The sequence below is a fragment of the Pelophylax lessonae genome (assembly GCF_965119305.1).
Source record: "Pelophylax lessonae genome assembly, chromosome: 3".
Classification (NCBI taxonomy): Eukaryota; Metazoa; Chordata; class Amphibia; order Anura; family Ranidae; genus Pelophylax; species Pelophylax lessonae.
In genome coordinates, this window is record NC_138770.1 from 292036299 (window position 1) to 292051361 (window position 15063).

The following is a 15063-nucleotide window of genomic DNA, read 5'->3' on the forward strand; positions in this document are numbered from 1 at the left end:
AACCTACAGAGGGCTGAATTCAAAGACACCTCCAAAATAAAAAATTATGCAGCAGGCTAGTCCATTTTGCTGGAATTTCATTGCAGTAACTCAGAATGGTACTCAGTAGTTTATATGGCTCCCATGTGCTTGTATGCATGCCTGGCAACATCAGGGCATGCTCCTAATGAGAAAACGGATGTTGTTCTGGGGTATTTCCTCCCAGATCTGGACCAGGGCATCACTGAGCTCCTGAACAGACAGGTTGCAACCTGGCAGCGTTGGATGGACCGAAACATAATGTCCCAGAGGTTTTCTATTGCATTTAGTTCAGGCAAGTGTGGGGGCCATTCAGTGGTAATAATTCCTTCATCCTCCAAGAACTGGCTTCATACTTTCGCCACATGAGGCCGGTCATTCTCATGCACCCAGGACCCACTGCACCAGCGTAGGCTATGACAATGGGTCCAAGGTAGTGATGGGCTTTATATTTGAGAAGATGATGCCCCAAGATGCACTGCACTGTTGCAGTGCATTGATTGCTGATGATTGGCTAAAGCATGCACCTGATGTCAGAAGGGGGCGGTGCCACTGGGTGACATAACCAGGTGGCCACACCCCTTGGCTATAAAACTGCTGTCAAAGCTGAAGATTGGCATACGGCGGGACACCTCAGAACAGGTGAAGCGTTTTGGAAAATCTTTCTATTTTTCGGGTCAGCGGGCATCATGATTGACGATGAATTTGCATTGAGGGACACTATTTTTTTTTTTTATAAAGGACTTGTCAAAAACTGTGTTCTGTGGTTTTTCCTTTTTTATACACTTTTTGGTGAATGGGTAGGTAAGCCCCCCACCCACAGACCCCCAAACTGCACTCTTGAACGATTAAAAAATAGAAAAAATATTTTACTACTACCAAAATATATCAGAACATTTTATGACCCTCCACCAATAAAAGACAACAGATCTGTTGTTTTTTCATTGGTAGAGAGTTATAAGCTGTTCTGATATTTTTTTGCAGTAATAAAATATTTTGTTATAGCTTTTATACTTTAGGAGTGCTGTTTTGACCCTATTTTTCCAGTCTTTTTCAGATTATTGGTTCAATGCTTGGGGTGTGCACCACATTGTAAATATATTCTATGTGATTGGTGTAGAGCTAGATTAATTATAGAGAAATGCGATGTGGCAGTGGTAATTTGTTATATTTATTCTGTGTTTATTTGTTTGTGAATGAGAAGGGGGCATTTCTGGGGCCTCCTTATTAAAGGTGTCTACCAGATTCTCATAAGCTGCCTTCCACAGAGTTTCATAAGCTGCCTACAACCACTCGGCAAGAGTTGTGGGGAAGAGGCCTTTTTCTTCATTAACATGGGGGCAAGATGCTTTGCCGAAGGTGTCCCCCCTGACAAGGCCCCCTCCCCCCCCCCCCCTCATGTTGAGGACATGTGGTCTTTTATGATTTATGAGCGGGGCACTGCATGCTCTGATTAAGGGTTTGGTATAGACTTTTAGGAGGATGTCACACTTTTTTTGTTTCTTTTTGCATGGAGTCACTCTTAAATTCTATACCAGACCCGAAGTGTCAAGTATGGATTTCACGGGGGTCCTAATGCTTTTTTGTTTGGGGGGGGGGGGGACTGTATGCAAAAAAAGAAGGTCACAGGCAATCTATACCAGACCCTTCATTCTTTCTGTAGGATATTCTAAAAGACAGTATAAATTGCCAGCAAAGAAATTTGCACTTCTATTCAACCACTTTAGGACTGGAGGATTTTCCTGCTTTACGTCCAGGCCACTTTTTGCGATTCGGCACTGTGCGACTTTCACTGACAATTGCGCGGTCATGCAACACCATTCCCAAACTAAATTTACGTCATTTTTTTCCCACAAACAGAGCTTTCTTTTGGTGGTATTTGATCACCTCTGCACTTTTCATTTTTTGCGATTTTAATAAAAAAAAGCGACAGTTTTGAAAAAATAACAATATTTTTCTACTTTGACAGTTAAAAAATATCCAATATATTCAAATGTTGTCATATATTTAGGGCAAAATGTATTTAGCTATATGTCTTTGACAAAAAAATTCTCAATGAGCGTATTTTTAACCGCTTTAAGACCGGAAGATTTTACCCCATTCCTGACCAGGCCATATTTTGCGATTCGGCACTGCGTTAACGGACAATTGCGCGGTTGTGCGATGCTATACCCAATTTATATATGTATTTTTTTCCCCACAAATAGAGCTTTCTTTTGGGGGTATTTGATCACCTGTGCGATTTTTACTTTTTGCGCTATAAATACAAAAAGAGCGACAATTTTGAAAAAATTATATTTTTCACATTTTTTTATATGAAATTCCCCCCCAAAAAATGTAAAAATCCAAATGTTTTAACATTTTAGGCCAATTTGTTTTCTGCTACATATTTTTGGTAGAAAAAATCGCAATAAGCGTATTTTGATTGGTTTGCGCAAAAGTTATCGCAGCTACTAACTACGTTAAATTTATGTCATTTTTATTGTTTTTTTTTTTTTAACTAGTAATAGCGGCGATCTGCAATTTTTTTTTGCGGGACTGCGACATTGCGGCGGACAGATCGGACCCTTGACTGACATTTTTGCCACTTTTGGGGGTACCAGTGACATTACTACAGTAATCAGTGCTATAAATATGCACTGTTACTGTAAAAATGACACTGGCAGGGAAGAGGTTAACTTTTATCGGTGATCAAGGGGTTAATGTATGCCTGGAGGTTACTGACGTGTGTGGGGGGAGGGGATTGTGTAACACAGGCACAGATCGCAGGTTCCGCTATGCTGAATCCTGTAAACTGTCCCTACCTGTCACTTAGGAGATCCGCCCACTTTGTTTACACAAGCGGGCGGATCTCCTCACTCGATCCCCGACGATTGGGGAAGAGCGGCGGTGATTACCAATGCTCCTCCCCTGGCCCGAATCCCGCTGTGACTGAATACAGTGGGAGCGAGCCTCCGGCGGCATAGACCTACGTCGCTGGACGATAACGAACCACTTTGCCGCAGTACGCTCAATGTGAGTGGTCGGCAAGTGGTTAAAAGGGAAAAAAATGCTTCAAAGTTCCCCTGCAATATATAAAAGACCCTTAGGGGTCTGCTATGTATTTTGGGGGAACCTTTGGGGTCTGTGTGCCTTTTTACCTCTTGCCTTTTTGTGTGCCCTTTGCTTCTTACTATATTAATTATAATGAAGACTCCTACAACCACAAAGGTTGTGGAGAAGAGGCTTGCATTCTCATCAAGATGAGGGCAAAGTGTTTTGCCAGGGGGCACCCCACTAGCAAGGTAGTCGCCGATGTTGAGGACATTTGGCCTTGCATGGTTCAGGAGGGATGTGTACACTTGCCCCCTCCTCCTTCCTGGCCTGCCAGACTGCATGCTTGGATAAATGTCTATATTTTGGATAAACACATTTTGGAAGCTCATGGTTTTCTTCTGTAGCACCCTCCTAGGTAGGTGCTAGGAAAACCATAAGGGAGGCCCTGACTGCTTATCAGGGGGACCTGATTGTTCAGCTAGGCTGTCATGTGTTTCCAGGTGTGCCTGTTGAGCTTGGGAAGTCTCCCCACTATGTCCAGTGAAGGCTCTTATTGGGCAGTGGAGGAAACCTGGCCAATAGCACACCGGGACTTGTATCTATCCCAGAGGGCAGAATCTGCCGCAATGCATCCTGGGATGGGGTATAAGTCTGAGGGGGGCACATGACAGAGCGTCTTTGGCAGGAAGCAGAGTCCCAGGAGAAGGGTGATGGCTGTCTCTCCTTCTATCAGCGTGAGGTAAGTGTCCTGGGCAGTTGGCCTAGAGGACGGAAGGTTGAGCTGAGCTGCAGAGAGGGATCCGGTGTGCTGTGGACCAAGTGGAGCTGCTGAGCAGAGGTTTCCAGGAAAGCGGTGTCGTGAGTACTGTAAACTGCCAAGGGGTCTGCCTAGGATAGGGGACCACTCCAGAAGGTCAGAGGGATCCGGGAGCCAGCTAATCAGTAGAGAAGGCATAGAAAATGGGGTGCCAGTGTCTAAGCCCTGAAGATAAGTGTGTGAAAGAGGGTGCCAGTGCGGGCCCTGAAGCGTACAAGAGTTTAGCAGTGCAGCAGTGATAAAGTAGCTACCTCAGCAAGGAGTGCCAAAGGGGGCTTAAAAAGGACTTTGATTCACAAGGAGGGGATCAGAAGTCAGTTCAGTGTTAACAGGCAGCAGGCCCGCGTTAACCAGCGTTAATTGGTGTTGACCGGCATTAAGCCAGCATCAAGTCAGCGCCAACAAGCTATTTTCAGTTGTCCCCAGCAAATTGTGCATAGTTGAGCCAAAGGAGTATCCCACTCATCCCTTCTCCCATCCAAGTTCTCAATAAATATAAAAAACCCAAAGATACTGGACTGGTCATTGTCTCAGTGCTCACACTTAGAGAACATGCTTAAATATGCTGTTGTTGTTAGCCATAACCCAGGCGGACCCATATCCAGCAAAATGGCTGGGAATCCTGCTACACTTCCTTAATTTTTAGGAGGTTCCCTCTTAAAATCCATTCCAGAACTAAAGGGTCTGGTATAACATTTTAGGGGTCCTGATGCTTTTTGTTGGGTGGAATTCCCCTAAAATTCATACCAGGTTCCAAGGGACTAGTATGAATTATAAGGGAAGGCCCATGCCTTTTTTTTTTTTTTGGCGTGGGGTGAGTACACCCCTAACATTTTTGTAAATATTTTATATCTTTTCATGTGACAGCACTGAAGAAATGACACTTTGCTACAATATAAAGTAGAGAGTGTACAGCTTGTATAACCATGTAAATTTACTGCCCCCTCAAAATACCTCAACACACAGCCATTAATATCTAAACTGCTGGCAACAAAAGTGAGTGAAAATGTTCAAATTGGGCCCAATTAGCAAATTTCCCTTCCCGGTGTCATGTGACTCGTTACTGTTACAAGGTCTCAGGTGTGAATGGGGAGCAGGTGTGTTAAATTTGGTGTCATCGCTCTCACTCTCTCATACTAATCACTGAAGGTTCAACATGTCACCTCATGGCAAAGAACTCTCTGAGGATCTGAAAAAAAGAATTGTTGCTCTACATAAAGATGGCTAGGCTATAAAAAGATTGCCAAGACCCTAAAACTGAGCTGCAGCACGGTGGCCAAGACCATATGGTGGTTTAACAGGACAGGTTCCACTCAGAACAGGCCTCACCATTGTCAACTAAAGAAGTTGAGTGCACGTTCTCAGCGTCATATCCAGAGGTCATCTTTGGGAAATAGACGTATGGGTGCTACTAGCATTTCTGCAGAGGTTGAAGGGGTGGAGAGTCAGCCTGTCAGTGCTCAGACCATACGCTGCACACTGCATCAAATTGGTCTGCATGGCTGTCATCCTGGAAGGAAGCCTCTTCTAAAGAAAGCCTGCAAACAGTTTGCTGAAGACAAGCAGACTAAGGACATGGATTACTGGAACCATGTCCTGTGGTCTGATGAGACAAAGATAAACTTATTTGGTTCAGATGGTGTCAAGCGTGTGTAGCGGCAACCAGGTGAGGAGTACAAAGACAAGTGTGTCTTGCCTAAAGTCAAGCATGGTGGTGGGAGTGTCATGGTCTGGGGCTGCATGAGTGCTGCCGACACTGGGGAGCTACAGTTCATTGAGGGAACCATGAATGCCAACATGCACTGTGACATACTGAAGCAGAGCATGATCCCCTCCATTCGGAAACTGGTCCGCAGGGCAGTATTCCAACATGGGAACGACTCCAAACACACCTCCAAGACGACCACTGCCTTGCTAAATAAGCTGAGGGTAAAGGTGATGGACTGGCCAAGCATGTATCCAGAACTAAACCCTACTGAGCATCTGTGGGGCATCCTCAAAAGGAACATGGAGAAGCGCAAGGTCTCTAACATCCACCAGCTCTGTGATGTCATCATGGAGGAGTGGAAGAGAACTCCAGTGGCAACCTTTGAAGCTATGGTGAACTCCATGTCCAAGAGGGTTAAGGTAGTGCTGGAAAATAATGGTGGCCACACAAAATATTGACACTTTGGGCCCAATTTGGACATTTTCACTTTTGTTGCCAGCAGTTTAGAAATGAATGGCTGTGTGTTGAGTTATTTTGAGGGGACAGCAAATTTACACTGTTATACAAGCTGTATACTCACTACTTTACATTGTAGCAAAGTGTCATTTCTTCAGTGTTGTCACATTAAAAGATATAATAACATATTTACAAAAATGTGAGGGGTATACTCACTTTTGTGAGATACTGTATCTTAGATGAAGGCCTGCTATAGATGTTAATTGGGGACTCTCCCAGAAAAAAAAATGTGGGAATTCCCCTCAAATTTCATTCCATTCTTTTCAGGCCTGGTATTAATTTTACAAGAGAAAACAAAAGAAAAAAAAACAGCCTGAGGTCCCACCCAAATTAAAAAGCCCTTCAGGTATGGCAATAATTTGAGGGGAAACTTTTCATGATGTCCCCCCCAAAATGCCAAACCAGATCCTTATTCAAGCATGCAGCCTGGCAGGCCAGATAACAGGTGTGCGTGTGTGTGTGTGTGTGGGGGGGGGGGGGGGTGGGGGAGTTTGCCCCCTCCCTTCTTGAACCATACCAGGCCAAATGCAATCAACATGGGTGGGTACCTTGCCAGGTGGGCACCTCAGGCAAAGTATCCCTATGTTAAAGAAGACAAGGGCAGGTGGCTTATTGGAATCTGATAGCCTCCTTTAACAATAAGGGTACAGCCAGATAATAGTCTCTCTTATGTGAATGAGTAAGGAATCCATACCCCTATTTATTAAAAAAAAAAGTAAAGTTTTTCTTTATTAAGAAAAAACCCATGATATAGGTTAACCTTTTTCAACCAGGGACCCTGGGTGCCTTGAGGTTCCTTTAGGGGTGCCTTGGCAAAATGCCTAAAAATTGCACAAAAATGTATACAAACCAGCAGATGGATGAATTCTGCCTTTTAGTTACACAAAGCCACAGGTTTTTATTGTGCACCATTACAACTCTCCAGGCACCGGCATCCTAACAACCAGTGGTGTTATCAGTTTTGATAAGAAGGGTGTTGAACTCCTGCACAGCATACTTTTTTTATCCTCCCCTGCCCCTCTCCATTAACACTGGGGTCACATTAGCTAACTGATGGAGAAAAACTGAGGGAGAAGAGAAACATAGGAATACTAGTCAGTACCAGTGTGCAAACATTTTTTCGCTTTATAAGAATAAATCACCTCTAATGTTGGGTGTCCTACATGTGTTGATGCTGCTACATTGTGTAAAACTATTAGAATCTTTTTTTTACATTTTAGAATGGGGTGCCTTCAGACTGTTTGTAATTTTAAAGGGTGCCTTGACATTGCCCATAATTTTGAAGGGTGCCTCGACTGAAAATAGGTTGAGAAACACTGATATAGAGTTGTCATCAGCAATATAAGCGAAGAGCAGGGAGAAGGGGGGACATCATTACTCAAATAGTGCCATGGATGGTGTAATCAAGCAAAAGTATGTAAATGTGACTGATATTCAGCTTTAGTGATCACCTTTTAATTTACCAGGTTTAAATGAAATCATAGATTCACATTTGTATGACTTTCATCTGAAGTTTTAATGTATGTTGGCTCCTAGGATTCAACACAGCAAAGGGAGACCTTGTGAGATCAATTATGTATCCCAAGCCTGTGAATTTTAAATTGCACAGAGAGCTTTCAAAAGTTCTTGTTGGGCTCGTCTGCCTTTCCATCGTTGGAGTCATATACACAGTTGCAAATTCAGCACATATTGGGGTAAGTAGAATACTTTTTTGGCAGGTGCTATCAGACTTCTACACCCACAATCCCTGCTGTGTCTGAGAGCATCTTGAAACCAAGTAAATATTTAGGTAGGCTGTGCATCTCAACACAGCTCTACTTTATTACAATAGGTATATTGACTACATCAAACACTAGCGACCTTGGTCACTGTCACCTGAGTATTTAATATCCAATTATTGATATTAATGCTCAATGTGTTACACAAATATATGTTATGTGCTCAGCTGTGGGTTGTAATATTAATACGCCAGATCTACATTCCATCCCAAGTACCTAAAGTTGCATTAAATTCAAAATCAAAAAAATTTAATAAATTGCAGCTTATCCTTAGATGTGGTGGCTGCATTCATTTTCTTTTTTTAGGCCTCTGTTTTCATTGGGCAATCTGGCCACCAACTCACTTCCTGTATCATAGTGTCCTCACTCTGGATGAATGATCATGGGGGCACACCAGACAGCAGCATTGTCGTTCTGGGGGAAAGGGGGAGGCGAGCGTTAAATGTAAGAGAACATTTAAATATACTAACAAATTAAAGCCAAATACCAGACAATGCGTTATAATCAGTTACAAAAAAAAATTTTTTTTTTCCTTTTTTGACAAAGGTTTTACATAAATAAATAAAACTGCTTATTGTAAGCACCCCTGCCAGTGTTGAATGGTTTGTCTTATCCTTGTCAACTGATACATCTGAAAGAGAGCTTGTTCTTTTGAAAAAAAAAAAAAAAACAGACTTACTGCCTGGATCGCCAGGTAAAAATAGCCTGATAATGAATGCAGCCATCACATGTAAATATTGGTTTGCTTTTGTGTTTAATACTACTTTAATGCTATGTATGCATGTACAAGAATATTTACAAATCCAAAGTTCCCAAGTAGTTTGTACTAAAAATAAATGAAATAAAACGATATTACTTTTTTTACCTGCCTTTCGCCTTAGATGCCCATATATGATAATAGCCTCAGTTGTGTTTGGATCAAAAAATTATCATATACCTTTAGGCATTACATGACTTCTCCAGATCCTATGCCCATCAGGAATGTCCTCCAACTTTCCCTCTTCCTACTCCGCAGGCAAACATGCAGAACCAAACATTTATGTTTAACCACTTGCCTACAGTGCACTTTCACCCCCTTCCTGCCCAGACCGATTTACAGCTTTCAGCGCTCTCACACTTTGAATGACAATTACTCAGTCATGCAACACTGTACCCATAAAAAATTTGTGTCCTTTTCTTCACACAAATAGAGCTTTCTTTTGATGGTATTTAATCACTACTGGGTTTTTTTATTTTTTGTGCTATAAATAAAAAATGACTGAAAATATTGTGAAAAAACGCATTTTTCTTTGTTTCTGTCTTAAAATTTAGCAAATTAGTAATTTTTCTTCACAAATTTTGGCCAAAATTTATACTGCTACTTATCTTTGGTAAAAAAAAAACCCAAATAAGTGTATATTATTTGGTCTTTGTGAAAGTTCTAGAGTCCACAAGTTATGGCGCTAATCATTGAAAATTGACCTTACTTGATCACACCTGATGTACTGAAGGCCTATCTCATTTCTTGAGACACTAAAAAGTCAGAAAAGTACAAATACCCCCCAAATGACCCCTTTTTGGAAAGTAGACATTCCAATGTATTTAATAAGGGGCATGGCGAGTTTTTTGAAGTTGTAATTTTTTCCCACAATTCTTTGCAAAATGAAGATTTATTTATTTTTTTTTTTTTTACAAATTGACGTATTAACAGGTTATTTCTCTCACACAGCATATATAAACTTGCAACTACACCCCAAAACACATTCTACTCCTCCTCCTGAGTATGGCGATACCACATGTGTGAGACTTTTTTACAGCCTGGCCACATACAGAGGCCTAACATCCAAGTAGCACCGTCCGGCATTCTAGGAGCATAAATTACACATATAATTTCCTGACAACCTATCGCACTTTTGAAGGCCCTGGAGCACCAGGACAATGGAAACCCCCATAAAATGACCCCATTTTGGAAAGCAAACGCCCCAACGTATAATTTTTGAGGCATAATGAGTCTTTTGAACATGTCATTTTTTCCACAAGTTTTTGGAAACTGTGGAAAGAAAATGAAAATGCATTTTTTTTACACAAAGTTGTCCATTTATGAAATATTTCCAACACATAGCATGTACAGAGCAAAAATTGCACCCCAAAATACATTCTGCTATTACTCCTGAGTATGGCGATACCACATGTGTAAAACTTTTACACAGCCTAGCCACATACAGAGGCCTAACATCCAAGTAGCACTTTACACAAAGTTGTCCATTTATCCACTTTAAGACTGGGCCTATTTTTGACACTTGGTGTTTACAAGCTAAAATCATTTTTTTTTTGCTAGAAAACTACTTAGAACCCCCAAACATTATATATTTTTTTTTTAGCAGAGACCCTAGAGAATAAAATGGAGATCATTGCAATATTTTTTATCACACCATATCTGCGCAGCAGTCTTCCAAATGCAATTTTTTTGAAAAAAATTCACTTTTTTTAATTAAAAAATAAGAAAACAGTAAATTTAGCCCAATTTTTTTCCATAATGTGAAAGATAATGTTACGCCGAGTAATTAGATACCCAACATGTCATGCTTCAAAATTGCGCACGCTCACAGAATGGCACCAAACATTGGTACTTAAAAATCCCCATAGGCAACATTTTAAACATTTCTACAGGTTACCAGCTTAGAGTTACAGAGGAGGTCTAGGGCTCAAATTATTGCTCTTGCTCTAAAAATCGCGGCGATACTTCACATGTGTGGTTTGAACACCGTTTACATATGTGGGCGGGACTTGCTTATGCGTTCGCTTCTGCTCACGAGTTAACGGGGACAGGGCGCTTTAATTTTTTTTTTCCTATTTATTTTATTTATTATTTTTTTATTTTTACACAGTTTTAAAAAAAAAAATGTTTTGATCATTTTTATTCCTATTACAAGGAATGTAAACATCCCTTGTAATAGAAATAGGCATGACAGGTCCTCTTTATTGTGAGATCTGGGGTCAAAAAGACCTCAGACCTCACAACTACACTAAAAAAGGAAAAAAAAAATTGTTGAAAAAGAAAAAAAAAAAAAAAAAAAAAAGCGGCCCTTTAAACCGGTTGCTAGGCAACGACTTTTGACGTAGCTCCGGTCCTCCAAGACCATAGAGTCGAGTGAGGGCCATCTTGCCCTCACTCGACTTCCTGTCTCTGAGGATCCGGGACCGGATAGTTTTCCCTGCTGCCGGCGGGTCCAGTAAGCTGGGAAAACGTCTGGGATGCGGCGGGAGGGGGGGGCACCTCTTCCCCTGCACCGTAAGGGTAATTCCACTGGGACCACCCTTATCTGAAAGCCGACCGCTCACCGTTTAAAAAAAATACTGGGGTTATGCCATATGCCATAACCCCAGTATTTAGCTTTTAATGGCCGACGCATATAGTCGTTAGGCGGTCAGTAAGTTGTTGCATGTATATAGCAAAAATTGCACCCCAAAATACATTGTATAAAGGAAAGTGTACAGGAATAGTCCAGGTCCATCTCCGATCCGCTACTATTAGCGATTTCAAATTCCGAATCGGATTCGGTTATGAATTTGGATACTGATGAGAGCTCCCCGGTGCTCTCATCAGTCATGGAGAGGACCTGAAGGGCCTCCTCGCTGCTGTACATCCTTTTTGACGTGCTGGCTGTGATGGGCTGTGCGACGGATGATGGTTGACTGTGGATGATCACTGATGGGTGGCAGGTGACTGATAGGTGGCAGGTGACGGTCACTGATGGGGTGACAGATGACGATGACTGATGGGTTGACAGATGACGATGAGTGGTGGGGTAACAGGTGACGATGACTGATGGGGTGACAGATGACGATGACTGATGGGGTGACAGGTGACGATGACTGATGGGGTGACAGATGACAATGACTGATGGGGTGACAGGTAACAATGACTGATGGGGTGACAGGTGACGATGATTGATGGGGTGACAGGTGACAATGATTGATGGGGTGACAGGTGACGATGATTGATGGGGTGACAGATGACGATAACTGATGGGGTGACAGCCAGGTGACGATGATTGATGGGGTGACAGATGACGATCACTGATGGGGTGACAAGTGACGGTGATTGATGGAGTGACAGGTGACGGGCGATGGTCACCGATGGGTGACAGGTGACGGGCGATGGTGCACGGCGGTACTGATGGCAGTCTCTGGTGACAGGTGCACTTTAGGCTACGTTCACATGTGGGCGTAGCGGATCAGGGCAGAATCACTGTGATTCTGCCAGCATTACGGAAATCATTGCAAATCGCGGGGCGCCTGTGCGTTGCCTGTGATTTGCAATAGCACCCCAAACGCTGTGCGATGTTGCTGCGATTTCCACATGCCGAATCAAGGTAACATCACGCAAACAACGCATGACGCCCCAAAGAGCTCTTGTACCTTTTTTGGGCGTCATGCGTTGTTTGCGTGATGCTACTGCGATTCGGCAGGCGGAAATCGTGGCAACATCGCACAGCGTTTGGGGTGCTATTGCAAATCACGGGCAACGCACAGGCGTCCCGCGATTTGCAATGATTTCCGGATCGCGGGCAGAGTCGCAGTGATTCTACCCGCGATCGCTACGCTCACATGTGAATGTTATGGGTGTCAATTTCTGGGCACTGATGAGGTGACTGTTGGGTGACAGGTGCAATTGGGGGGGGGGGGCTGAGGACTGTGTGGGGACCTTTATTGGTGTGATTTTACATTTGACAGGTACACAGAGCAGTAACTCACTGTTTCTGGCTCTGCTCTCCTCACACTGGAAACTGTGTGAGGGGAGAAGAGCTAGTAACAGTGAATTACTGCTCTGTGTTTACATTTTGTGATCGGCTGTAAATGGATTCACAGCCGATCACATAGTAAACAGTCACTGTCAGTGACTGTTTACTACTGCCGGTGACTAGCTGTGTTCCTAGGGAACACAGAGCCACCGACATGACCGCGCTGCGAGCTCCCGATCGCGCATGCGCGGTCTTCTTCCGGGCTCCTCTATTGTGATCGGCTGTGTCATTGGAACACAGCTGATCACGTGGGAAACAGCCACGCCCATTGGCTGTTTACCCCCTGCCGGTGACCGACTTTGTCCCGGGACACACCGACACCGGCAGTGCAGGGCGGCACGCACACGATTGCGCGCCTGCCCTGCTTGAACCTCCGCCCAGAACAATGGCCGCACCGTCCCGCCGTCATTTGACGGTGGGTGGGCGGCAAGTGGTTAAGGAAATATATTTTGCAAGAAAAATCTTCTGGTCCAGATTAAAGGGGGATTCCTTATTTTTACAACTCTGCCCTCTACCCTTGCAGTTTTATTGTGGTGTGACATTTTTTTTTCACACCACAATCAAACTGCAAGGGGATGAAGAGGGCAGAGTAGAAAAGCTAAGGATCACTAATAATTTAGCCAATTATTTACTGATGTGGAGGATTTGTTCCATCTTGGGATTATTTTGAATGCAAATATTATCCTTCATTGAGGTGAGCGGCCATTTCACTTATAGGTGGATATGTGCCTGTTTGTTTTGGGGGTTTTGCACGGAAGACACTCCTTTATTATTGATTGTCACCTATTTGTGAACTTTCAGCAACCCTGACACTTTTCTTCACAATTTTATGGACTTTTAAGTAATATAAACTTGTTTTGAGAATATTTTTCTTCACATTTATAACACCATTCATGTATGATTTTTTCACCTGTGTTTTTCACTTTTAGCGTGTTTTTTATGTATGCACAATTTTGGATTTGAACACATTTATATGTTGGTCTTTTATATAATACTATTATTTGTTTACAATAGCGCTGATTTTTTCCCCCCCTTTATTAAATTATTGTATGTGGTGACACTACAGAAACGGGCTGCTATTGTTCTTTTTGCACATTTATATTCCCCCCTGAATCTATTCATTGGTTAGTGCATTGGTTCAGTGCTCTCATTTCTGGTCTAGATTGTTTCTTCATGACCAAGTACTACCCAATTTCTTGTTTTCTGATTAGAAAAACGTTAAAAACAGCCATATTTTCATCCAAATAAAACTAAAAAATTATTTTTTACAACTTTTCTCTCATTAATGACCTAATGAAACAGATTTTGGCAAATAACCTTTATGAGAAACTCTTATATCAAATGCCCAGACTGATCCCTCTACACTACATTCTAGCTATTATAAAGTGCTAAATGTCTAGATTAGTGACTCTTACAGCCTAAATATCTTTTTCAGCTGTATACAATAATGCATATTGATGCTATAACAATGGTGCTAAACTTTCATATTATCACTCTTTGTTTTATAGGCAACAGCTCGAGAATTAGTAATCATGGTACTTATCATGGCAACTGTGGCAATACCGGTTTCTCTGCCCCCATCTTTGACACTCTGCACTCTCTACTCTCAGGCACGATTAAAAAAGCAAGGCATTTTTTGCATCAGTCCTCAGAGGATTATTTTGTGTGGACAGATAAACGTTGTTTGCTTTGACAAAGTATGTATTCTTAAATTTTCTGACTTTGGGCTAAATGCTAAAAAGTATAAAACATTTAACAAATAAATATTATATTTTGTATAATCTGAGTTGGCCTGCATCATAGGTAGCCACTGATGGTTGGGTGTGAACAGGAAATATTACAAAAGTTAAGAAACATTGAATATATAAGAAGATAGGAAACTGCGGGACTTTATAGATGTTGACCTTCCCGTTCAGTGCTACTAAGAATAGACATACATATCGTAAAAAATATTACTTTATTTAAATCCAAACATTGAGAGTTAAAAGGTTTAGGTCATGGAAAAAATAACATAAAATCAAACCCAGAAATTGATATTGCACATCATAGTAAATAATTCATGGTAGCACCACCCTCAAACAAAAGAAGTTCCTCCCCCTCCAAGTCTGCTGTATATCAGTGCGTTTCACCTTATGGCTTCTTCAGGGGTGTTTATAGAGAGGACTCCGGTGAGTTACTACAAAAGCAAAAAGAAAAAAGACAAACTAATACAAAGTATATTGCTTTATAATAAACATTACAATTAGTTTTCAAATTTATTTCAACTTACAAAGATGAATCACATTCTCAGAGGGAGTTATGGATGCTTGCTTCAATCTAGTCAGGTAGCCCCCAGTGACCAAGAGATCAAGGCTGTTTGGATTTAAATAAAGTAATATTTTTTACAATGTGCATGTCTATTCTTAG

General features: G+C 42.0%; 1 protein-coding gene across 1 annotated transcript in view; it reads left to right on the forward strand.

The window, feature by feature from the left end:
* LOC309551116 (putative cation-transporting ATPase 13A5) overlaps positions 1-15063 on the forward strand; it is a 203245-nt gene that overhangs the window by 73244 nt on the left and 114938 nt on the right. Inside the window, exons 11-12 of the mRNA XM_082251562.1 lie at positions 7632-7789; positions 14166-14354. Of these exons, the coding sequence (XP_082107688.1) occupies positions 7632-7789; positions 14166-14354 (347 nt within the window). The remainder of the gene's footprint in view (positions 1-7631; positions 7790-14165; positions 14355-15063) is intronic.